The 27232-nt window shown below is 37.3% G+C and overlaps 1 protein-coding gene across 1 annotated transcript in view; it reads left to right on the forward strand.

The window, feature by feature from the left end:
* MEGF10 (multiple EGF like domains 10) overlaps window positions 1-27232 on the forward strand; it is a 116376-nt gene that overhangs the window by 22169 nt on the left and 66975 nt on the right. The window contains exon 4 of the mRNA XM_006913339.1: window positions 13388-13480. Coding sequence (XP_006913401.1) covers window positions 13388-13480 — 93 coding nt within the window. The remainder of the gene's footprint in view (window positions 1-13387; window positions 13481-27232) is intronic.

A 27232-nucleotide genomic window follows, 5' to 3' on the forward strand; every position in this document is an offset into this window, starting at 1 on the left:
GTTACTGGAAGATTATTGTGTTTCTTTGGTGGCGTCATGTTTCCTTGATATTTACTACCCCTTGAAGTCTTGTATTGCTGTCTTCACATTTGCAGTAGCAGTCACCTCCTTCAGTCTTTACTTACATTGAGACAAAATACCTTCTGTCAGCTTTGCTAGAAATTCTGAGGCTTTCTTGGACCTTCTATAGATAAGCTCTCTCCACACTTTTTGCTCCCTCTTGTGGCAGAATTCTTAAACGTACGTGCGTGCCTCCTCTGCATCCTGCAACACATCAGGCCAGGTGCTGACAGCCTCTTTTGTTTTCCCAAGGGCGGAGCTAAAGCTCAAGTTTGTGGTCTCTCTCTGGCCCACAGATTTGAGCCAGCTTTCTGCACATGCTCACTAGCCTTCTGCCAAAGTTTGCTCTCACCACTGGAATGTGCACAGAAAGCTGGACACAGAGTGGATGTGTATATGGATGAGGTGCATGAAGTGTTGGGAGTGCCCATGGGCCAGATGGGGGTTATCTGCAGATTAGGTATCCCCCTGTGGTAATAGGTGGGCTTCTTGATGGACTCCGACACAGTAAGATCCATGTTCCTTTAATGCCCTCTCGATTCCTCTCTGCTGCTCTCCCAGCCTCTTCACTTTCCCCAGTCATGCAACTTACAACTCTATACTCTGGATGTGGTGTGAGAGAAATGGGCCTCTGACAAAGTCCTACACAGCTGGGGAAGCTGAACTCTCACTCACATGCTCTCAGTTCCTTGGGGGAGGGGTAAAGTCTAACCGTTCCTCTTACCCTCGCCAGTGTGTCCAAACTTGTTTTGTTTGGCTTTTTTTTCTCCAATGATGTGCTGGAGCTTCTCTGTTGGAAGCCTGGACTTCCATGAAGGTTCTCTCATCCATGGGTGTCTTAAGACAGTGTTCTCCAGGGGCCCCTGGGCCGTGGCCAGAATGGGCTGGAGATGGTTCACAGGCCACTGCAGGGTCTGCAGCTGGGACCCAGGTCTGCGTGCCTACTACCTGATGCGTGAGTGGGCAGGAATCCTTCCAGGTCCCTTGGCGTATGGTGCTGGATCCCACGGTTCCCACAGAGGTACTTTTGTCTGTGGACAGATGCTGAATTGTCGTCGTTGAGGAGGAATTCCATGATAGATGTCTTTTTTCAGGCTTACTGCTAATGCCACTCTTTAATTTCTTCTAAGGACAATTATAATGTCTGTTTTCACAATTCAAGAAAGAAAAATATCGAGTTATGACAAGATATAGCAGATGCTTCCTTCCCTTCATAGCATGGAAGATGTATCCATTTACTGACTTCACCAATTGGGTTCAGCATTGGCTGGGCCACTCCTCCAACTTTTGAACTATTATTAACAGAGATATTTCATTACGAACAGTTGTTCACTAAAAGTAAAGTCGTCAATGCATATGAAACAGATCTTGATATTAAATTCAAAATAGCTGCATAAATGATAGATTTGCAATTGATACAGAATACAGGGGCAAAAACTAAAATTAACGGGGAAAAAGACAGTTCAGTTTAAAATGAAGTTTGTCAAAGATCTTAAAAACTTTATTTTGAACATTTTAGGACCTTCACTTATGTTTTCGTAAAGCAGGTCAATAGTCTCTGCCAGAGATGGCAGAATAGCAGGCTGGATGATTTGATGTATAGTCATATTTTGTTTGGTCCATATAGTGTTTTACATTTAAAACTTTTTCACATAAAATTTTCACATAAAATCTTCCATGAAAAAAATAGGTGATTGATAACACTGGCTTGGCATTCTTATGTAGCAATTGACAGGAGACAATTGAGCTTCCCTTTTATATACTTATTTTTAATTGAGATAAAAATAACGTATAACATTATATTAGTTTCAGGTATAAAACATAATGATTTGACATATGTATATATTGTGAAATGATCACCACAATAAGTCTAGTTAACATCTGTCACCACACATAGTTAAAATAATTTTGCGTGTGTGTGTATGTGATGAGGACTTTTAAGATTTACTCACTTAGCAACTTTCAAATATTCAATACAGTATCATTAACTGTAGTCACCATGCTGTACATTACATCTCCGTGAGCTATTTTGTAACCATAAGTTTGCAACTTATGACGCCGCCCCCCCCAACCTCAGAGCTGCCCCTTTTAGATGAGCAAGTGCTCTCTTGAATTTTCTCAGGCTTACCCGACCTGCTTGCTCTTGCCATTGACCCCACCTGGCTCCTGGCGGCATTTGAGTTAGTATTCCCTGGTTTTTGGTGGGGTGTTCCAGTAGCAAAGGTCCTGCTGCCAGCTCTCTCTCAGATCCTTAATCCTCCCCTTTTTGAAGAAATTCTACCACTTAATTCATACATTTGGTTTAGGGCTTCGATACTGAAATGCAAGTGTTCCTGATAAGGGAAATGACTATAGCTGTTATTATTAGTCATTAACCCTTGTGTTTGCGAATTCTATTTATTCTTAAGCTACTGAAGACAGGGAAGGAGAGTATAAAGAACATAAGGGCACCGGAATCCAAAGGCAAATATCCAGGACCCACCACGAAGGAAGGAGGAGGGATGAGGACGCTGAATGGGAAAAGTGGTTAACTTTGAGGATGGCTCTTACCCTCTTAACTTCCCCTAGGGCCGGCCTTTATTATTATTGTGATTCAGATGTATTGGTAAGCAGAAGCAAAATATCTGGAAACAAGTGTCAGCAAGATGAAGTAGGGCAGACTAGGGGAAATGCCATGTGGTGGCAAACATGCTGTGGGAAAGAATATTTGTGGAAGAATTCCATGGCTCCATAAGAGTGGTTAGACCAAGAGGAATGTCATTCTAAAAACAGAGGAGCCTGGTATGGCACTTACCATAGAATCACCATGCTTTCCTCACAGACATAAACATAACAGATCAGGAGGCAAGTAATGTATCCCAAACAAAGGTATCTTCCTTCTGATTTATTCTCTGTACGCTGTTGATTTTGTACGCTGTATGCTGTACGCTGATGATTTTGCAGTTCTTCTCAAATTAAATCTGTTTGCAGTTGTACCATCAGACCAGTATAGGCTGTGTTGTTTGGAATTTGCACCTAGGAAAGTTTGAGTTTATTCCAGTGCTTGTTAACTGTTCGAAACTATGGTCTATTAGGATCATATTACTTCTGTTTCTGAAATGTGATTTAATCTAAAGAGACACAATACGAGAGTTGTGGCCAAAATAGATAATGCCTGTATATGTGTGGAATTAAGCTAAAACCTCTTTCCATTTTCAAATAAATGAATAGGATTACGTGCTCCACAGATGGTATTTCAATCCTTTGTGTGGGATCCATTACAATAGCCTATTTCAATACAAAATTTTTTTCTGTATAAGTCATTCACTTTGCAGAGGAAACGCTTAGTAGAACATTGTATTGTGAGTTTTAGTATTAGCATTCCCTAAAATGATCATTTCTTGGGAGAGTCTAAAGCCATTACCTTCATAAGCATTTGGAGAGCCCATCCATCAATGCCACACACTCATTGAAATTGCAAAGTTTGTACAGTATTTTAGTGTTAGCTCAGATTTTTTTTTTTTGAAAAAAAATCTGCCCTCTTTTGTAAGTAAAGTCTCTTTGCCCCTCCCTGGAAGTTCACCTCACACTCTAATTTTTTTTTAAACAACTTTATTGAGGTAACATTGACATAAAATAATGGTACGAATTTAAATGAACAATTTAATAGGTATGGCATATGTATACAACCATGAAACCATCACCTCAGTTATGATAGTGAACCTATTCATTATATACGAACATTTTTTTCACACCCTTTTGTAGTTCCTCCCACTTTCTCACCTACCCCCCACTTTTTGCAGGTAATCACTGATTTGCTTTCTGTCTCTCTAGGTTAGTTTGTGTTTTCTAGAGCTTTACGTAAGTGGAATCATATAGTATGTTCTCTTTTATGGCTGATCTCTTTCACTCAGAATAATCATTTTGGGATGCATCTTTTTTTCTGGATCATTAGTTCATTCTGTTTTATTGCTGAGTAGTATTCTATTGTATGGATATACCAATTTTTTTTTTATTCTTTCATGTGTTTATGGACGTTTGAATCGTTTCTAGTTTGGGGCAATTACAAATAAAGCTGCTCTGAGAACTAGTGTACAAGTTGTTGTATGGACTATGCTTTGATTTCTTTTGTGTAATACCTAGGAATGGAATTACTGAGCCATTTGATGTTTGTACACAAATGTTTAGGGATGCTTTATTTGTAACAGCCAAACTGCAAACAATCCAAAAGTCTATAAACATTTTTTAGAAACTGCCAAACTTTTCCAAAGTGTTGTCCATTTTACACTCTCACTAGCAATGTATGAGAGTTGCACTCATTCCAGATTCTTGCCAACACTTCATATTGTCAGTCTTTTTAATTTTAGTCATTTTGGATAGATAATGTAAAATTATCTAATTATAGTTTTAATTTGCACTGTTCTAATGACTAATGACATTGAGCATCTTTTCTTGAGCTTACTTGCCATTAGTACATCTTTAGTGAAGTGTCCAAATCTTTTGCCCAATTTTCAATTTGTAACCAAGTTGTTTATTTTCTTATTTAGTACCCTTTCTGTGTTCCGAATATAAATTCTTTATCAGCTAATTTTTTCGAAAATATTTTTTTCATTCTGTGACTTATCTTTTTATTCTCTTAATGGTGTTTTTTGAAGAGAAGTTTTTAATTTTGATGGACAAATTAATTAGCTTGTTCTTTGGCAGATCGTGTTTTTAGTGCCATATCTAAGAAATCTTTGCCCAACTCAAGGTCACAAGTTTTTCTCCTATGCTTTCTTCTAGTGGTTTTATACTTTTTTAGATTTTACATTTAGGTCTATGACTCATTTTGAGTTAACGTTTGTAAATGGTGTGAGAGTACATATCCATGTTTATTTGTTTGCATACGGATATCCAATTTTTCCAGCATTGTTGAGAAGACTGTTCTTTCTTCACTGAATTGCCTTTGTGCTTCTGTCAAAAGATAATTGTCCATATATGTGCAGATTTATTTCTGGACTCTCTATTTTCTTTCATTAATCTTTTTGTCTCTATGTACATCAACATCATACTTTCTTGATTACTATAGCTTTATGAGTCTTTAAACCAAGTAGCATAAGTCCTCCAACTTTGTATTTCTTTTTCAAAGTTGTTTTGGCTATTGTAGTGACTTTGCATTTATTTATGAATTCTAAAATCAGCTTGTTAGTTTCTACCAAAAAGAAGCTGCTGGAGTTTTGATCGATGTTATATTGAATTTATACATCTATTGGGGGGAGAATTGATATCTTAACAATATTGAGTCATCTGTCTCTCTAGTAGAGAGAATATGTATATTTTGCTATTGTTGAGTGGAGTGTTCTATAAGTGTCAAGGAGGCCAGATTAGTTGATAGTTTTGTTCAATTCTTTAATTTCTCTCAACGATGTTGTTAGTTCTTAGTGTATAGGTCTTTCACCTCTTTGGTCAGATTTATCCCTAAGTATTTCATATTTTTGATGCTATTTTAAATGGCTTTTAAAATTTCAATTTCTGATTGTTCATTGCAAACTTGTTAAATTCTCTTGTTATTTTTAGTAACTTTTTTTGTAAATTCCATCAGATTTTCTACATACATGTATATATTTACATAATCTGTAAATAAAGGCAGTTTTACTTCTTCATTCCCGATCTAGATGTTTTTTATTTCTTTTTTCTCACCTTATTACACTTGCTGGAACCTCTAGGACAATACTGGATAGAAATGATAAGAGTAGATATCCTTGTTCCTAATCTTAGGGAGAAAGCATTCATTCTCTTTTTTATTGCATGTAATATTAGTACTAGGTGTTTTCATATTTGCCCTTTATCATGGTAAGGAAATTCCTTTTTCATCCTAGTTTGCAGAGAATTTTTATCAGGAATGGATGTTGGATTTTGCCAAATGCTTTTTTGACATTTTTTGAGATAATAATTTTCTGCTATTATGGATTTTTTTTTTTTTATTTAAGAATCGATATCTTCCAAAGAGGAAATGTATTAGTTAGGAATCACGGTTGGCTATAATAAATAGATATCTGAAAAATAGAAGTATATACAGACTTGAGGTTTATTTTCAGAAAGTAGGTGGTTTATGACATTCATTAACCCATGCAAGAAATTCACAGCAAAGGCTTCCATGATTCTCTGTGTCCTTCCTTCAGATTACCTGATAGTATTTGCAGATTTGGCCATTTTGTCCACACACCCAGCATTAGGAAGGAGAAAGAGAAGGGGAATTGCGTTTACCAATCAAATCTGTCCCCCTACACTGTTTTCCATATGGACACTTCAATCTAGAAAGAGGGTTGGGAAATGTCGTTTATGGTGGGTCACATTATTGCCCCTGGTAAAAGTGGGATTCTGTTAATAAAGCTGAAGGCAAGAATACACATTTGATATATAATTAGTGATGTCTGCCAAAGACACTGTTAGTAATTGTTCCTAGTATTTGTCCTTAAGAGTCACGAAAACCTTAACAGGAATAGAAGGAAAATAATTTTAGATATGGATTTTTTTTTCTTTTTATTACATTTACTGAGTACAAATTCGTAGGCACCCAGCATTCTCTCATTCTTCATGACTAATCAGCCATTTATACAGGTTACATGTATGAACACTGGTGGCTGTGGAGCAAGAGCCCCTGACCCCAAGCAGTGGGTTATGCAACTTTGGGGACGAGATGGAAGGAGAATACAGTATGAGGCAGCTGTTGTTGGCCTTTCTTTCCTGCAATTTTATTACAAAGGTGTCTACTTCATCACCTCAGATGTTGTCTCTTTTCATGAGACCCTCTTTCATCTCACTTCATTTGGAATTACTTCCTGCAGCAATCACAGTATTTTTATGAGAGCTTTATTGGGATATAACTCATATACCATACAATTCAACCATTTAAAGTCTATAATTCAATGGTTTTTCGTATTCAGAGAGTTGTGCAACCATTACTCAATTTTAGAACATTTCATCACCTCAAAAAAACCCTGTACCTATTAGCCATCACCTCACATTCAACCCTAATCTCTCCCAGCCCTAGACAACCACTAACATACTTTTTGTCTCTATAGATTTGCCTGTATGGACATTGCATATAAATGGAATCCTTGAATGTGCTCTCACAGTATTTTGCTCATGCCTCTGTTATCACCCCTGCATTCTGCTCTGTGTTTATTGGGTTATAGGGGCCTATAAATGACTTCCTATGCAGACTAAATTCCTGATTTGCCTTCTTTGTATCCACTGTAGTGCCTAGCAATATGTCTGCTTCATCAGTAAATATTAAATTGAAGGAAAAGAGAATTCCCTTCCATTTTATAAACAAATAAAATAGGGTAAGCTGCAATATAATGTTTGGAAATATGAAAACAAAATTATTCCTGTCTGTACTTGAATACTGTAGTAGCAGTTAGATTTTGTAAAGACTTTACATATAATTGGCCTCAAACCAAAGTATGGAGTAGAGAAAGTTTATCTTGGAAGTCAACTCTCTACTTTCTTTCTCTTCCTCCTTTGAATCTTATAACTTCGACTCTTGCCATGTAGTACACCTGCCCTAGTTTCTGACCCAGCACAACCTCTACCATCTTTTACTCTCCTACTCCAAGTCCCTCATTAAAACCCATCTTAAATTTTGTTCCACTGGGAGTCAGGCACCAAGGTTTAATACTACTTCTGCCTCTAATTCCAGCTATAAATACTGGGGAAATCATTTCATTTTTCAAGTTTTATTTTTCTTGTCTGAAAAATGTGGGAATGATGTTTACTAGAGGCACCTTTAACTCTAAATATCTGTGTTCCTCAGTAGGAACTCAGAATAAATGAACGAAAACAAGACTTATGACTTATGCTCTTTATTCATAAGACCAAATTAAAAAAAAACTTCTGAGGAAAAAGATTAACTTGAAGGTTTGTGTTTCTATTCGACAGTTCTTTTCAAGAAATACTTTGATCATGGAAACATTTTAAACATTAATTTAAATGAATCGATTATATTATATCCTTTATAATATAAGGTAGATACTGTGTTTAGAGACATAATTGGTTTATAAAGGAGTCTTTTGTCTGTTCACTCTTACTTTCACCTTTTTGTCATACCCTAGGTGTAAATACAAAGGGAAATGTAGGTGGCAGAAGAGAAAATTATTGAGTGTATTTGGTGGCTCTCAGTACTAAAGCCAAGTATTTGCAAGTGAAAGGAATGAGGTCCATGGCGCTGATGATGGGATTTTAATGGATTTAGGAACTAAGGCTGAAACAGGAGCATAATTAGAAAAGATTCCAGGGTCATCGTGTCATTCTTCACCTGTTCATCAGGCAGACAGGCTGTCCACAGCTTTCACTTCAAAAACGTGGCATGTTCTTATCATTAGTGTCTCCTACGTTCCAGTTCTTGAGGGACAAGATGCCTTGGCTGCCCCTTGCAACTTTATGTGTCTGTAGCAGTATACTTATTGTGAGTCCAGATATTCAGCTTACATCTACCAAAACAGTGCTGAAAACTCAGAATATGATACACGATGATTTTCTTAAAGAGGGATGTGAAAAATAATTCATATTGGATTTATCATCCTTGCTAGCCATTCCTGGTTTAAATCGCCCTTTTAAAAATAAGAAGAAAGGACATGAACAAAAAATAAAATGACTCCATTGATATGAGAGCCACACCTATGATGGGTCTTTTGTACCTGTCCTTGAAATCTAAACTATTGAACATTTGCTAAGGGGGATCTCTGTTCCCTTTCTCTTTTCTAGGTCACTTTGGGTTTTTTCCACAAGAAAGATTCATGTCTTTAACCTACCTGGGTTTCCATGTGAAGTTTTAGTCATGGAAGCTCAGTGTCCAGAGTAGGTACCTGAAGCTAAAAGAAGGATGAGGCTGGGGTGGGGCTCTAGATCAACTGATCTAGAGGGAGGGTCTGAATCCGTCACCACATATACCATAGTTAGTGTTCCTGCCTCTTGGTGAATTGGAATAGCAGAGACTCAGGAGTCTGTCAGCTTATTCTGTTTTTCTCTTTTGTCTGTCAGCTTATTCTGTTGGCAATTTTCACTCCTGCCAATCTTACAGGTACGGGGTGTAGAGAGTCTAGAGCTGCTGGGATAAGGGCATGGAACAGAGATGACACTTATGTGACAGCATCTAATGCTGTGTGTAGATTCTGCACCATCGCACTAGAATTTAGTGTTCTTTCCTTTTAGAATCCATACCATCAATATTTCCCATGATTTAGATCATTTTTGGACTTTAGGCTTCAATACTCAGAGGTAATTACATTGGCTTTTGCTTTAATTAAGGAAAAAAATCGTTAAGAAAGCAGATTCCCCTTTCCAATTCCTGATAAACTTACAGACAAATTTATTTTCTGCTATTTATTCAAATTTTGCTTCAGATTTTGGCCATATATTTGTTAGTTCGAGGCTTTCATAAAAATAATCTAGAGTTTAAAATTAGCATCATACGATTTTTTTTTCATCTGTTATAATCAACTGAACTTCTTGATGTTCATTTCATAGAACACAAAATTTGTGCTATCAGGAATCAAACATGAGAGCATTCATATGATTATTTGGCAATTTCAAAGCGTTCTGAAGCAGATTTCTTTGATTTTTACACTTAGAAATTTACTCAATATTCTTTTTTTTTTTTTTTTGAATTAACAAAACAAGAGCAACAAAAACCAATTGATTGGAATCCGAGCATATGCAATTTTGATTCTTAACCCTCTGGGACACATGTTCAACACATTCATTTCTTTATCCATGTTGATATTAGAGTAAAGGTGCTAGACCTGCTTGCTTGATTCAGGGGTCACCCCAGGGTTAAGAGTCAACACAACTACAACTAGTACCAAAGTTTAATATGCAACCTCCATGGTTACTGTGCATATCAAAGAAGTAGTTTGTGGGGAAGGTAAGATGAGTGGCAAAAGAACATAAAAGGAAGACAGGAGTGAAAAAATGAAAGGGGAGAGAAGAAAGGGAGAATAACGAATTGAGACCTGCCCATGAACACCCCCAAAATCCTTCTCTCATGGCCACCCCCTCCCAGGTAGATATGAAACCCCAGTTTCATATCCAATCCAGTGTCCTGGGAATCCAGAGATTTTCAGATTCTCAAATGGTAGAGTTGATATTTTTGTCAAATAAAATCTTATATGGATGCCCAAGATATGCAAACGAAGTAGTGGATTTTTAAATTCAAGTTATTTAAACTAAAAAGTAAAATAGTTTATACCCATTTCTTACCCCTACACATAACCTCACCTCTGGCAACCACGAATCTGTTCTCTGTATCTATGAACTTGGGTGTTTGTGTTCTTTTTTTTAAGATTCTACGTGAAAGAGAGATCATATCTTTCTCTGCCTTATTTCACTTAGTATAATGCCCTTGAAACCCATCCATGTTGTTCCAAATGGCAAGATTTCATTACTTTTTATGGCTGAGTAATATTTTATTGTGTATATATACACCACAATTTCTTTATCCATTCATCCATTTGGAGACTTAGGTTGTTTCCATCTTAGATATTGTAAATAATGCTGCAGTGAACACGGGGGTGCACATATCTTTTTGAATTAGTGTTCTTGTTTTCCTTGGGTAAATACCCAGAAGTGGAATTGCTGGATCATATGCTAGTTATATTTTTAATGTTTTAAGGAACCAACATATTATTTTCCATAGTGGCTGCACCAATTTACATTCCCATCAGCAGTGCATAAGTGTTCTTTTTCTCCATATCCTCACCAACACTTGTTATTTCTTGTCTTTTTCATAAGAGCCATTTGGACAGGTATGAGGTTATATCTCATTGTGGTTTTCATTTGTATTTCTCTCATGATTAGTAATGTTGAGCATTTTTTTCACATACACGTTGGCCATCTGTATGTCTTCTAAAGTAGCATTTTATTAATATATAAATGTGCAAGTTAACACTTACAACCTTTCCTTAGTATAAAATAAATAGATGAAAACAATAACTCTTTTAAATAAACACAAAAGTTTGAAATTTGAGGATATGGGTACACTTCTTTTCATCAACCATCATATTTAATTTCTGTGTTTTCTTTTAAATACACAATATCAGAAAATTCTTATTTCATACTAAAGGCGAATAGTATCTACTTTTTAAAACTTTCAAGGTGTACAAACAGAATTTTAAATAGTTTTAGTATCTTGAAGGAGGAGAAATTGGTAAATTTGGGTTTGAAGACTGATCACTAACAATATATTGCAAATAGGGATGTCATCAGTACATAAGTGAGACAAAGCACTTTGATATTTACAAGCGGTACCAGCACTCTCTATAAGGTGGGAGTGTCCTGTGTGCACGTTCTACCATGCAACATAATGTGACGCAGCATCCAGAAAGTGCCATGCACTGTTAGACCTGAGCCTTCTGTGGCATTTAATTTATCTTTGCATATGTCAGTTATGGTACTTTGCTGGCTTGTATGTGCATATCTAAATTTTATCTAAATTTTGAAGAAAGAACAGTGTAGTTCTATGACCTTACAAACAAATGACACATCTACAATATCAAACTCATACATAGGCATGGCAGGAAATGCTGAACTCTGAGTTGGCACATACTGGCGTAACCTGGCAGCATGTCAGCATATTGTAGGGCCAGTGTGTTCATATATTATAGGCAGATTTTGTTTTTAATTACAATTAAAAATATAATTGTCTGAATCAAATATGTTCCTAAACATCTCCTTTGAACTCCGGTATCAAAATCTCTACTCTAGACCAACCTCCCTAGCCTGCTTGGCCTGGCACCCCACACCAGATTGTCTGGGAGCTAAAGAATTATTCCAATGGTGGAAGTGAGCCTATTTCCTGAAATTTACGGTCATTTTATTATGTTGTGGTATTCTCTACCTAATGGTTTTGTAATAAATTTATATTTTTCGTTAGAATATTCTCAGCTAATTCTCAGAATAAAGTCCTAACACCTTAGTTGATTTTTAAGGTATCTCTCTTTCCAAAGCTATTGCTCAAAAACTACATTCAAATAAGCCTCATTTCCATTCATTTCCCTTTGTACCTTTTGTTTTTGCTTTCTCATCATCTAAAATGCCTTTCCCTTTAATCTCTTCATGTCTAAATCTTTTTGATAAAGAATTTGGAAGTGATTATTATTTTCATTTTTATTCCAGCAATATAGATATTGTATACACACACATGCACACGCATGCACACATACGAATACAAGTGTATAAATCACATAAAAATATTTACTGACATGGAAAGATTTTCCCATTATATTAAATGGAAAGGCATATTGAAAAATACTACAATCTTATTCTTTTTTCCTTGAGAAGAAAATAAATAGGAAAAATTCCTGAAAGATTTTACACAAAAATATTACTAGTTGATGGAAGGAGATGAGATTTATTTTGCGTACTGGTATTTGATGTTTGGAATGTAGACCTGTTTACTTTTGTAATAAGACATGAATTAATAAAACTTATCTCTAAAGCATAAGACATCTTATCCCATCCTTATATAAAACTTTGGAGTACCTTAACCCAAAACTCTTCCAGGTTGTTCCCACTCATCTGGCTGAGTATTTTAAAAAAATGTTTCATCAATGTAAGTGGCACTAAAGTCGAAGGAATGCTGATGTTCAGCACAGCGTATTTTTGATGTCCCTTTCCATCAGCCCACTAAACTTTGCTTTGAAAATCATCAGACTACCCAGTCCACTCACGTTTGCAATGGATTACCCTCTAGGGGTAAGGGGTATCACAGCTAAGATATTCACTGATGGAAGAGAAATTGAGATTTACTATTTCCTGAGAACTGGGTGACCATTTTAAAATATTCTCCTCAAATAGAAAAAGGGCATCTAATTCTGCTGCATCATAGTTGTGAATGACACATGCACAAAGAAATCTGACTGTTGTTTCTAGTAAAGGCATTACGTGAAGGGGATATCTCTCAGTCTCCTTGGCGGCCTGGAGTCCTGATATCTTGCTTTGTGATTTGTTTTTGCATTCACATCCACATATGCTTCTCCTGAAACAAAGAGGATATATTTGGTAGTCACTAATAACTTTTTTAAAAATGTGGACTAGACAATTTCCCTTGAAACTTTTTCGTAATTTAGCATGAAATAGAATTAAATAGTAGAAATGAAGGAATTTATTTAGAAATATCAAAATAAGAAGGAGAATTGTTTAGTTACACTGCAGACTGTAAGAGGGCTGAGGAATGGATTGAAGAAAATTATCAAGCATGCATGTTGTTTTTAAGTGATACTTGAGACCGGGATGTGAAACAGCTGTGTTGTTGGGGTTTTTTTCTCTTGCCAACTTTCCTTATTTGATTGATTTTTCTCTCTGACAGCCCACTGTGCTGATAAATGTGTCCACGGTCGCTGCATTGCTCCAAACACCTGTCAGTGTGAGCCTGGCTGGGGGGGGACCAACTGCTCCAGTGGTAAGTGTCCACCTGCTGTTGTCTGTCTCGGGGTGTTTGTGCTGTATGCGCCCCCTCGTCTGCAGATTGTCCTGAGCCACTGGTTTCCCTTTTCATCCCTATACAGAATGTGGTGTGAATTCTCAGCCTAATTCAGTAATACAGTTTCCTTTAAACTTCTACATCTATTACACACAGAACTGTTTTTAACTGAGTATGAAGCAAGGTACTTGGAAGGAAGATTTCAATAATCTGCTGCTGATACTTCTGTAAATGCAAATGCTTTTTCCAGAGTAGGGCAGTTATGGCAACATAGCTATTGCATTCTAAAGTTCTATTTTTACTTCTCGATTTGTCTATTGATGATTAAAATTTTCCACATGTTAGTTTTAATTCAGAAGTAAAATTGATATTTTTCAATGCTTAACATATTTATCTCTGCATTCTGAGATGCAAATGAGTATTTGCTGGGATAACTTGGGGAGGAATACTGGTAACAAATGAAAATTTATGAACAGCTTGGTATTAAATTAAATGTAATATAGTATATAATCTGTCTCTGTTATGTCGAATTATAATTCTAAATAATGATATTTTGAACTATAAGCGGGTTGCACTTAAAACCCCAAATTATTTATTATGAGTATTAAATGATGGAATGTCACGTAGTAAATATAGTTGCTTTTGTAAATTTCACAGTTAAAGCTTAAGTTTTCTGGCTAACTCTGTGTATACTTCCTATTCCTTTATATTTCTTTTTGCTTTGAGAAATGCGAGAGGAAATCAAAGTGCAACTAAATTTTAATGCACAAACCGTTGTTTAGAGAAAGGAAATAATAGTTTTAAAAATTGGCAGACTCTCATGACAGCACAACTTTGTCCTCATTGCTGCAAAACAATTGTCTGAAACTAGTCCAAAAGGACTTCAAGCTGTATAGATAAGCTGGTTTTAAGAATTTTTACTAGCTTACATTTGGAATCGGGAGATGAGTCTTTATCTTATTAGAACTGCTTGTTTTAGTGTTGCGATCTCTTGGCTGTCCCTGAAACAGCATTTCCAGGGGAAGTCCTTGCGCTGTCTGTGCACAGAATATTCTGTGTGACGGAGCCTTTTTATCATATCTTAGAAAGTGAGTGAGTGAGAGAGAGAGAGAGAGCGAGAGAGAGCGAGAGAGAGAGAGAGAGAGAGAGAGAGAGAGAGAGAGAGAGAGAGAGAGAGAGAGAGAGAGAGAGAGAGAGAGAGAGAGAGAGAGAGAGAGAGAGAGAGAGAGAGGTGTGTGTGTGTGTGTGTGTGTGTGTGTCTTTCTGCCCCCAACAGACTTCCAATCCCAATGTGTGTCTGTCTTGCAGGGCTTTGTTTTGCTTCTGTTGGAGTCTAGGAGGAGAGTGGGCACTGTGTTCACATGCTATTGAGGCAAAATGTTTGGGATGTGGGATTTGGCTCCTGTCCATTTTTCTGGCCAACTGACCTCAAATGGGATGTGGCTTTCATGGACTTTTCCAGCTTAAAAATCAGTTGTGCCTACACATTTTGAGGAAAAATAACATTATTATATAAACTAGTGGGAAAGAGAAGAATGGATGTATTTGTCATTTGAAAAGTGAGGTTCGTTACTAATTCCAGGGCAAAAAAATGATGTGGAATAATTTTAGTTGTATTCATGCTTGGTCTCAGAAGAACGGCAGCCTACTTCGAGTTAAGAGATCAGACTGAAGAATGCTTGTGTAAACAAAACAAAAGCCTACATGGGTTTCAGACTCTCTAGAATTAATTTAGGCCTTCTAGAAAATAAACCGCTTTATTTAGGAGTTTACTGATTTTTGAATGAAGCCTCTAGAATTCTGAAAACACGTGTTCTTTCAGTCCTGGAAGATGATATCGAGGCAAATTCTAGGTTATTCTCTACAACTCATGTTTTGGCTCTTTTATAATGAACAAAAACATAAATAAACATGAATGGATATCTGAAGCTTTCAAAGATGTTCTGAGAAAACATTTCTGACACTTTTTTTAAGCACAAAAGAAAATGCTATTCTGAGCTCGAGCACTGGGTCTTGTTACCTGTGATTTGTGGCAATTACTCTACTATTACAGATATATATTAGGTCTATAAAATGATTGCTCAAACTCGTTCCCTGTATCAGTCAGTATTCAATCAGGAGACAGTAACCACAGTAGTGTTTTTTTTTCCAGTAAACATTTTATTTTGGAACAATTTTATATTTACAGAAAAGTTGCAAAGATAGTAGAGCGTTCTCATTAACCCACATTCAGTTTTCCCCCTTGTTAACATCTTACTGTTAGTTTGTCATACTGAGAAACCGACATTGGTACGTTACTGTGAGATAAACCCCAGACTTTATTTGGATTTTGTCAGTTTTTTATTAACATCTTCTTTCCATTCCAGGACCTAATCCAAGGCACAACACTGCATTTCATTGTCATGTCTCCCCCTGTCTCCTCTGGTCTGTGACAATTTCTAAGTCATTGTTTTCCATTACGTTGGCAGCTTTGAGGATTACTGGCCAGGCATCCTGTAGAATGGCCCCCAGTCTGTTTGTCTGGTGTTTTTCTCATCATGAGACTAGGAGTATTATGGGTTTTAAAAAGAATATCACTGAGGTGAAATGCCTTTTTTATTACATTGTATCAGGGGTATCATGGCATTCATATGATATCATAATAATGTCAGCACCTAGTTAACCTTCTTCACTTGCTGATGTGTAGTGCTTGCCAGGTTTCTCCACAGTTACTATTTTTCTTTTTTTTTTTAACTCTATTCTTTGGAAAGCAAGTCACTAAGTCTAGCCTGCCCTCAAGGGTGAAGGGCAGGAATTAAGCTCACATCTTTGGGAGGTGAGTGTCTACATATGTTATTTGGAACTCTTCTGTAAGGAAGATTTGTCTTTTCCGTATTTACTCCATCGTTTAGTTATATCAGTATGGACTCATGTATATTTATATGATATTTTGGGTTATGAGCCAATATTTGTTTTCATTGGTCAAATTGTTCCAGCTTTGGAGACTGGGATTTCTTTGAGGTGACATGCTCCCATCCTTTTATTTGTTTGTTTTTGAGTTTTTGTTTTGAGCATTTCCTTACCTTCTGGTAATAGGATGCTCCAAGCTCATATTGTGTTTTTCCTGCCTCAGCCCTGGAATGAGCCATTGGAGAATGGTATTTAGAAACCAAGATCTGGATTCTGGGGATGTTCCTTGCCACTGGGACACATAGTAACTTGGATGGGGAAAGTTTATTAAAAAAGAATTATAACTATAACAGAAGATTGGAGTAATGAGCAATTGGCTAGTACGAAGTAAATAGCACTCAAAACAAGACAGGAGTAGCTGATCTAAGGAGCATCCACTACTCCTAGGGCTGAGATAGAATACCCAAAAGGAACCTCACCAGGGGTGTGATCCAGACCTTGTTAGAGAAGGTACAACCGTCGCTCACTGGATGGTAGAGAAGCTGCCTGTGCTGTTGGAGCCTGGAGCCGGGCTGGGGAAGCTGCTTCTGTTGCAGACACTGGGCACTGTGAAAGCTATAGGTGCTACTGAACCAGATGCTGGAGAAGCCTCTCCGACTGTGCTTACATGGCAGAAGCTGGCAGCCGGAGAAGTTATGTGCACTGCAGGAGACAGCTGAGCTAGCACACTGGAACCAGGATGGAAAACACCTCCTGGAATATCTCTCCAGCACCCTCTACAGAAACTTAATATTCAGCCAGCAGGCAAAGGAAAAATATTTAAAGGGTTCACATTCATTTTTGTAGAGTAGACAATGAAAGATAAATTTAGCACTGAGAGGCAGTAAAGTGTTAACTGTTGCAGTCCACACCTTTGGTTACTCCTCTATGCATAGTTCTATGCATGTTTGAATTATTGTACATCAACAAAACAACTCTCTGTTTCCATTTAATAAGATGTAACTATCAGTCTTACAAGACCTTCTCACTGTCTTTGCCAAATGAGGAGATACAAGTCCCAACAGTTGTGTATCTATTGCTGATTACATTAATTTTCCTCAAATTCAGTCATAGTTTTACTGAATGTCGTTATCTAGACACTAAAGTTAATGTTAAACAACTTGTATATAAAATAAAAATGGAAAGAATGGGGGGAAAATAGCATCTAAAAATATATTCCTATAACAAGCAGATAGAAAATATTAAAAACTACTGCAGGCCCCTCTTCATGTCATTAGTCACAAAACTAATTATATGTGTGGTTTTCTTTTCCACTCCCCCATTCTGTATTTCCCCCCTTCTTAGCCCAGACCTCACCTGCTTGGAGTTCTTTACCTGACAGAGTGACTTAAACCTTCAATCTCGAAGGATCTGAATTCTCAGTTCTGCCTTTTTAAAAATCGGTGACGATTTCTATTAACCTTTACTATGGGCACGTAGGTACTAAGTGGTGCCCCCAGAGCCCCTCGGTTTCTGCACATAGCTTTCCTTTTTCCCATCGTGTAATAGCAATCCAGTTTACCCTTGATAATCAGGATCAATTATTCCAGCCAGAGAGTAATTCCTTTTATTTACATTAAGAGCCTAAAATGATCAGATGGCAATAAATTGATTATTGTCACACACAGCTCTCTCTATTTTTTTTTTCCTTCTTAATATCCATGGGAGATTAAGGAATTAACAGATACTTTCACATGTACAGGTTTACAGAAGCTTCCTTTGGAGACTTAATCTGACTATTTATCTTGTCAGTGGAGGGAAGGATTCTTATATATGATATACAGTCAGTGTTCTGGGTCTCAGTGTATTCTCTGTATAAAGAACTAGGGGTGTCAACTGTACCAAGTTTGTTCCCCTGGAGTGAAATCATGATTTATTTGACTAGACTCAAACATATTGCTTCTTTTTAAATTGGATTAAATGATTTTTTTAAAAAGCGCACACATATTTTACTTTTATTGGCATCCTAATATATACCCTAGCTTATATGACATTAATCTGTCTTCCCTCCATCTGTCCCGTCCCTCCTCTCATCTCTCTGTCTCTCTGTCTCTGTCTCTCTGTCTCTCTGTCTCTGTCTCTCTCTCTCTCTCTCTCTCTTCTTCCCCCCTCTTTCTCCCATCAATCTCTGTATGGTCATCAATCCTCTATTTCTCTTCCTCCCTCACTAGATGACAAACAATTCCTGGAGGTCAGGAATTGTGTTATTGATCTCTTTAACCTCCCTTGTGCTTGGCATATGGTTGGAACACAGTAAATATTTGTTCCAGATCATTAGAATGAATAAATGGTATGATTCTGTATGATTCTGAGGTTATATGTGTGTTCATGATGTGAACTTTCAATGAGTGATTACTGTGTGCAAGGGACTGTATTGGATGCTAGGGATAAGGAAACAAGTGTGGCACGAAGCTCAGACTTTGAGAAAAGGAGATGGCAGTGTGAATGTCTTACCCTGAGGAAGACATTTTATTACCCTCAGTAGAAAAGGTGGCTTGAGGAAGCTAAAAATGGAGTTGGGTAAGGTAATTAGAGGTTTTCTAGGTGGACGAAGGCAAGAGAGGCCTTATATATCACTACAGGGTGAGGGGTAATGAAAGGAAGATGATAAAGTATAGACTACTCTTCCAGAAACTTAGCTGAGAAGCCAACAGGAAGGGGCAAAGAGGGAGTTAGTAAAAGGCAAATGTAGGTTTAAGAGAAAGTTTTGTGTTTATTTGCTATTGTTTGTGTTTTAAGGTAAAAAAGACTTAGGGGCTGAGAAGGTGGTAAAAGAAAAGAAGGAGAGGCCGAAGACTTAGCTGAGAGAGAGGATCATTAATTGAGAGAACAAAGCTCCTGAGAAGACAGTTGGGGATGGGACAGGATCCTCGGAACTGATTAGCAGGAAGAAATACTTCCTATTCCCAACAGAATGAGGAAAAGAGTGGCTGGCAGGGCAGTTGATAAGTTTCTAGTATCGAGGTGCTGGTGGGTGAAGGGAATGAGTATGTGAGGGAGTTCATATTAGATGACCTTTCTTCCCTTGGTAAGCTGGGAGGAGAGATAATCCACTGATACTCAGGGGAGTAGAAGTTGGGTCACACTGTTGATGATGATGATGACAGTAATAGTTCTCCTTTATTAAGCACTTAGCATGTGCCAAGCATCATTGTAAGGACTTTACGGAAATGACATTAAATGTGCACAACAGACAGCGAGATGGTTACAATTCTTGTTTCTATTTTACGGACGAGGGAATGGCAGTGCAGAAAAACAAAATCACTCGCCTATACATCTGGTAAATGGTGGAGAAAGACTCACATCTCATTCAGTCAGTAACTTTAACCACAAGGGTATGGTGCTTCCTGAAGTCGGAAAGGAGAATTAGCGAAAATGACAAGGGCACTGAGGGGAATGAGAGCAGGAAGCAGGGGCTGACACCACCAGACAAATATTAAAATAAATTTCTTGAGAGATGTTGAGGGCAAACTGACATTAGAGATGATGAATTTTTAAATGATATCAATTCGATTGGACTCATTTGTAATTTTTAATTTCTTCATTTGTGAAATTTAGAATGTTGAGTCAGATTATATTTACAATCCCTTTCAAGTCTGTGATTCTATGAGTGATTTACTCTAATAAATACATATGTGCAATCTCTGACACTTTTTTTGGGTTGGAAACCCTTTAAATCTTTTCTTTGAGTAGCAATAACATTAGTTCTTTCAATCTATATAATCCTGTTTATGATTTTCTGAACATCTATAGGGAAATTTATTTCTCCTCTGGCTATAGGGCACATCCAAAACACAAGGAAAAGTCCTAAATCAACCAGCAGCCAGCAAACAGTTTTCAAATGTTTGTTTCTCAGGCTTTTGACATTAGGACCAAAGAGAGGCACAAATGAAAATTAATTTTGGTTTAGAAAATCCAAAGTGGGTTTTATTGAGTCACCAGTAGCATTTCTGGTTAAATGTACTTGGACGTAGTGAAAACATGCCTAGGAGGCAAGACTAGCTCAAATATTTTCAGGTACCATGGTAGGAACACTGATAACCTTTTATATAAAGCAGACACGCTGTGCAGCACAGTGTAGGTAATAAGATTTTGCCTGCAGGATATTCGAATCAGGGAATCCATTTGAAGGATATTACAAGTCAGAAATCCTAAGGCACAAAAAGCCGACTTGCTCCCCAGAAAGGTTTGTTGTAAAAGTCTATTGACTGGACACAATAGCCGATCAATGTTGTCTGGAGAGAGAAGGCACTCAGAGCCTGGTCCTCACGGCAAGTCATTAACATACCCATCACTCTGTCAGAATTACTTTAGAAATCAGGTTGATGGAGCAGCAAGGATAAGAGTACATTGTTTGGGTTCACGGGCATGGGGGCAGGACATTGATGATGAGTGGGAAGGATTGAGCTCAGAAGGGTTCATCAGAACTGCCCAAAAGCAGTTTTACTGATGGACTGCTCAAGTATTTTGATAGAAGTTACAGACAGAAACTGCTGATTTTGCTTTTCTGAAGGCATCTGAAATCTGGGCTGTTCTTGGTTACTCTCTGGAGGAGCAGAGTGCCTCCTCCATCCCTTTTCCCCAACTTCCCTGTTGAAATTAAGCCTCACTTTCCTTATGCCTAAAATAAGGATAAGAGTATCTACTTCATATGCTTGTGAGGATTAAATGACGCAATACCTCTTCAGTTCTCAGCACTATGCCTGGTAGCATAATGGCTCAGTAAATGGTACTTTTCTTGCGCTTTCTTGTGTGACACACTTGGCTTCCAACAGACCTCTTCATACCAGTCCAGCCTTTGGACTGGTCAACGGGTGGGGGGCTCTTTGTGGATATCTTACTTCATCCTGCAAGACATGCCCTTCTTTAGCAGAAGGCTCTCTCTGTCCACAGTCACTTGCCAAGAGGCTCCCCAGACAGCCCTGGAACAGTTTTTTATGCTATTCTCAACCTCTGACCATGGATGTCCGTCCTTACCACATGAATTTGTGTCTGGTTTATATTGCTTCTGGCACAGTGAGAACACAATAAACATTTATGCTACTTGTACGTGTCAGTTCACATGCAGTGGCCGTAAAAACAAGGCTGGGCTGTCATGTGATTTAACTCCATTCCAAATCATTTATTGATTTTTTTGTTATTGGTTTTTTTTATTTCTGGTTTGTGTAATATCCCTCCACATCCATTTATCAGCACATCTTGCTCAACCTCAAAATATAAAAAAAAATCTAACCTTTTCTCACTATCTCTACTGCTGCCACTTGGATCCAAGCCACCACTCTCTTTAAATTAGTGACCACGATAGTCTCTTTGCTGGTACATCTACTCAGACCCCACTAGAGTCAGTTCTCTCAAGTGAGTCCAGAGCGATCTGTAAAAATGTACTTCAGATCAAGCTGCTCTCATTCTCAAAACTCTCCAGCATTTCCCATTAGAGTCAAAATAAAATCCATAGCCCTGACTGTGATCCACCAGGCCTTGTTAGATCTGTCCTACCCCATCTCCCCAATCCCTTGTCATCCCACTGCTGCTCTGGGTATCGCACTGCCCAGCCTCTACCTTTCTTTCTTAAAACCACTAGTTTTACTTCTGCTTTTGCACTTGATATTTCTCCTGCCTGGAATACTCATCTCCATGGATCTTTACATGGCCGGCTCTTTAGGTCAATTAGGTCTCAGTTTAATTGCTGCCATCACGAGAGGCTTTCCCTGACCTCCGTATATAGTGTTCCTCCATTACTTTCTATTGCATCACCTTTTTAGCTTTTCTTTTTATGGCACTATTTGAAATTATTTTATTTATTTTGTGTGTGTATTCCCTTCCAGGATGTAAGCCCCATAAAAGCATGGATTTTGTCCGTTTTATTCACTGCTGTCTAGCTTATTTATTCACCTAATGTCCAGCACAGTGCTGGGTACACGGTAATGGTAAGTAAATATTTGTGGAAGAAAGAAGTGAAGGGTTCAATGTTCCAGGAGCAGTGATGGATGTGCAAATGAGATATGAGAGATGAGGAAGACTGTCTCTTCTTTCAAGGTGCTTTAGGTTTTGTAGAAGAACTGGGAGCACACACACAAATAGATAAGCCAAAGTATCCAGAGAAGTTAAGAGGAATTAGTCAAAGGTCTTCTAGAGAAAGAGCATGACCTAAAGTGGCCGGAAGGCCACTTAAGTGACCTTCAGTGGCCTTGACGTAGCTCTCAGGCTCCTGTGGCTTCAGGATTCACCTTGTCCATGTGTCATGTAGGCTCATTCATCCTCGGTGACTTAGCTGAAAATTTCTTGCCCATAAACTGGCAGCTGTAATGAAACTGTAGAAGCCAGGCAAGATGCACTAGATGTGGTTTCCATGAACTTTGAGGAAGATGTGGATGTGAGAGCTTCTCGCCCTCAAGAGAGGAAAGTATGTAGTATAAGCATCAAGATTATTACTCATGTGGGGGGTGTGACTTCTGAAATGGTGGCCTCATGACTAAGAAAAGTTTTGAAAGTTAGCCCTAATTTGAATGGAGAATGGTTAACAATTTGCCATCTAAACGTTCGCATATTACTTCTCAAGGTGGAAATTTTACATGACAATGTAGAACCAACATGGTGTATAAACAGTAAGAAGTTAGGCAATGCAATTCAGACTACAAATTATTTCAAATTACATAGCAACCATTTTCTGGCACCAATGATGTGCTTCCTGGCTGTTCTGCTTAGAGTGAAATAACGATATTGTATATATTAGCCGGTCCTTTAGCCTTGCTTGTTACCTTACTTGTAAAACGGGGTAGGATAATACCTGATTTTAGTAGAGATACATGCATCTATCTTATGGGGTTATGTTGTTAATTGGCTGGAATTAAGTGCTCTGGTTTATTATATAGTCCAATTCATTTGAAATAGGATGTTGGAGGAGAGTTCTAAGGATACCCTAAACCACCAGAAAGATGAGCAAGTAGATCCTAGAGTAAGTTAAGCCAGAAACATCACTGGAGACAAAAATGACAAAACTAAAGCTGTCTAACTTTGGGCACATCATGAGAAGGCAAGGGTCTTTGGAAAAGACAATAATGCTGAGAAAAATAGAAAAGAGGGAGACCAAATATGAGATGGACTTACTCCATAAAAGAGCCATAGGCATGATCTATAGGAGCTGAGTGGGGCCATTGAGGGCAGGACATTGTGGACATCACTCATTCACAGGGTCTCCAGGAGTCAGAGCTGACACAGAGGCATGTACTACACACATCTTTCATGATTATCTGTGGTTTCTTATTGTTTGTGGGTATCTCAAATAATTTTTTTAAATACTTGGAAATTTCCTCAGTGTAAATAAGAAAAAAACTATTCACGATTTTTCCTTTGTTGGTCAACATATCTTTTAAATCATTGAAAACCTTGTGGATATTTTAAAGTTTGAGCATTTGTATCTATGTGCTAGAGCAAATTAATCATGTGTGACATGTATAATACTAATAAGGGGTAGAAAGTAATATTGACTCCAATAAAGTAAATAGGAAATAGTAAGTAGAGGTTACAACAGCCTCATTCTTGGACCATAAATGAGTGGTATCATTTTAAATTTTTGTGAAACCCGATGGTTTTACTACTCCCTACTGTTCCACATAGCTAGTGGACATAACTTGCAAAGAAAATTTAAATTTTAATGGAACTGGCTTGAGCTTAATGTTACTTATAACTGCGAATTTTTGTTCATACGTTAAAGAAAAGCAGCTGCTTAAAAAAAGGAATCTTGTGTTGTAAAATTAGTATTACATCAATCAGATTTATCCATGCCGTAAATTAGTTCTTAGAATAATTAGATCATATCAAAGTAGAAAAGTTATTTAAGACAGAAGATACCATAAGCAAAGTTAAAAGATAAACCAGAGAATGGGAAAAGATTTTTGCAATATGTAAAACAAATGATTAGTATATAGAAAATGTAAAGAACTCCCACAAATCAATTTAAAAAAAAAATCCCTCAACTTTACAGTAGGCAAAGGGTGCAATAAAGTCATTCAGAGGCAAGAAAACCTAATTGGCTAATGAGCATATAAGAATATGATTCTTTGTAAAAATCAGTGAAGTGCATGACAAAGGAACAAGATGTCATTTTTTACCATCAGATTAGCAAAAGTTAAGAAGTCTGACAATATCAAGTATTGACAAAGATATGAAAAGAAGCTTCCACACATCTCTATCACGAGGGTAAATTGGCAGAATAACTCTAGAGTGCAATTTGGCTGTCCTCAGAGTAAAATTTTAATTGGTGAACACCATGTGATCCAGTAATTTTATTTCTATTTCTTTATAATTTGTCTATATACTTTAGAGAAACCCTTGCATACATGTACTAGGGTATATATTTGCATCTTCGTAAGAGTGAAAATTTGGGGAGAAAAAAACTAAAACTGGCCATGAATATGGGAAAAGATAAATTTATTTTATAAAATTATTCTATTTATAAAATGTTTATAAAATTCTGCTATACAGCCCCTGTGCCAGCTGCCGCCCGAGGCCAGGTGCATCTGCGGCAGGAACTCCCCCAAGTACTACACACCCTCTTTGGCCGCAGCCACTGAAGGATGAAACTGCACTCCTGTCTCCAGCCCTCCTCACTTATAAAACTCGGACTGCTATCTCCTCTGATGTAGACAGTTTTATGATTTTTCTAAAATAAATGTTCTAAAGGGAGGTCCCATGAAACAAACACCTATTCTTATGCCTCAGTTAGCAGTGGGGAAAAGCTTTTCTGTAAACCAACCCAATAATAAATATCATGAACTAAAAAAAAAAAAAAATTTATATGTTAAATGTTTATAAAATTATGCTATATTAATTGGAAGCTGTTAATATAGCAGAATGCTATATAACCATTCATTCCTATAAACTGCTATAAAGCATTCCACTATATTAGCAGATGTATCAGTATTAGCAGATCTTAATATAATATTGAGAAAGGTGAGATGCGCAGTGACATATACATTTTATATAAAGCAAATAAATATATAATATAATGCAATATATTTCTAGACACACGCACAGACTGGAAGGATACACATTAAAATTATGACATTGGTTATCTATGGAGAAGGAGGAGAGAAAACACTGAGAACCAGGCAGAAGGAAGACAAAGGAGACTTCTTACGGCTAAATGAGGAAGCACATGTGATGCAGTGTTCCCAACAGTGAATTCTAGGTTGTGGATTTATGAGCCTTTGTTATAGTATTACTTGTGGTCTTCTGTAGTTGTTTGTTTTGTTTTGTTTTGTTTTCAAGAAAATGATATTAAATTTTTCAGCTGGCAGTGAAGGTTTGAGGAGTAGTTTTCTTACTATGAGATTTTAAACAAATTATTTAAGATCTTTGGTTTCTCACATCTGGAATGAAGATACTAAGTACTTGCACTGGGAGTCCTGAGTACTTCTCCTTCAGTGCTCACCTCAATATAGCACCCCACCTCCTCAGGAGGCCATCTCCCCTTTCCTTCTCCTCCCAAAAGTGTGGTACACATAGGCCCTCTGTATTCCTCGAGTCTCCTGTGCACTGTGACACTTAAAACATTCTTTTGTGATAATTCTCACTGTGGGCCAGGCACTTCCAATAGATAAAGAAATCTTAGCTGTAGAATATGTCTTAGGCAGGAGCAAGTAGTAAGTGCTCGACAAATAGAACTTAGTAGCCATAGAAGATGCTTAATACATTTCTAATCAAAGAATAAATGAGCAAAAGAATGAAAATATGGCAAGACTTTATAAAGCAAGACATCCTGTGATGGCTCCTGATAATGTTTATTCTTTTGACTTCAGTGAATAAATGTAATTCCCCCAAATCCCTTACTTAATCCCAGCCTACAGTTTATATCCTTGAGACTTTCCTGCTCTAGGGTTATCATGTTCTCTCATAGAGAGACATCAACATTAACACTTAGACACATTAAAGAATAAACATTTCACACCCTTTTCGCTGGTCTGTAATTTAAGATAAGCATACACTGAAGTTATAAAATGACAGTGTTGCTTTGAAAATTCATTTAACAAACATTTTTTCAAGGAGAATAAAAGTCCTCTCTCAGCCACTGAATAGTATTTTATAAACAGTGCTGAGTGGTTGTCCACAGTGACTCTTGGCACTTTGTCAGCTCTCCCAGTGGGTTTTTTGACATGTGAAGGACGTGAGGTTTTAGTGCTTTCAGAGGATCTGGAAAATACATTTTTATTGTTCTTCTTCATGGATGGAGAAGCTTTACAAAGTTGTTTTATTTTTAAAGCACTCGATATTTTGAATGAGGATCTTTTCTTCTACATGAACAAAGGGAATGACACACCATTGCCTTGTTAGCCTCAAGCACGGGGAACAAAATCACAGGGAGATAAAAGAGACTCCGGGAACTAAGGTTTAGGAAGAAAGGGTGTATATTTCAGGAAGAACCATGTTTTTTTGTATCCTTTGAGATAGCAGAAAATGATTTGGTCTCTTCTAAAAGACAATTACTCTGTAAAGATATTTCCTTGAAAGTGACTTATTTGTGCTTTGTCATTAGAATATGAAGGGCTAAATTTTCTCCCCTAGCAATTTCTCTCATAGTCACAGATTTTCCTGTGTTTAAAGTCAGTGGAGAACGTCATGGCAAGGCTCCAAGTAAAAATATATTTTCAAGTCAGTATAGCTGACTGATGTATCCTAATAGCTACTTGACATTCGTACATTAAGGGCATTTATAATTTTAGTTACTTCAAACAGCAACCCTGGTGAGTGTAGTTATATATTATAAACTGACATCACTTTCCCTATGATAAACTTGAGATCCAA

Source organism: Pteropus alecto, unplaced genomic scaffold (assembly GCF_000325575.1).
Source record: "Pteropus alecto unplaced genomic scaffold, ASM32557v1 scaffold20, whole genome shotgun sequence".
Classification (NCBI taxonomy): domain Eukaryota; kingdom Metazoa; phylum Chordata; class Mammalia; order Chiroptera; family Pteropodidae; genus Pteropus; species Pteropus alecto.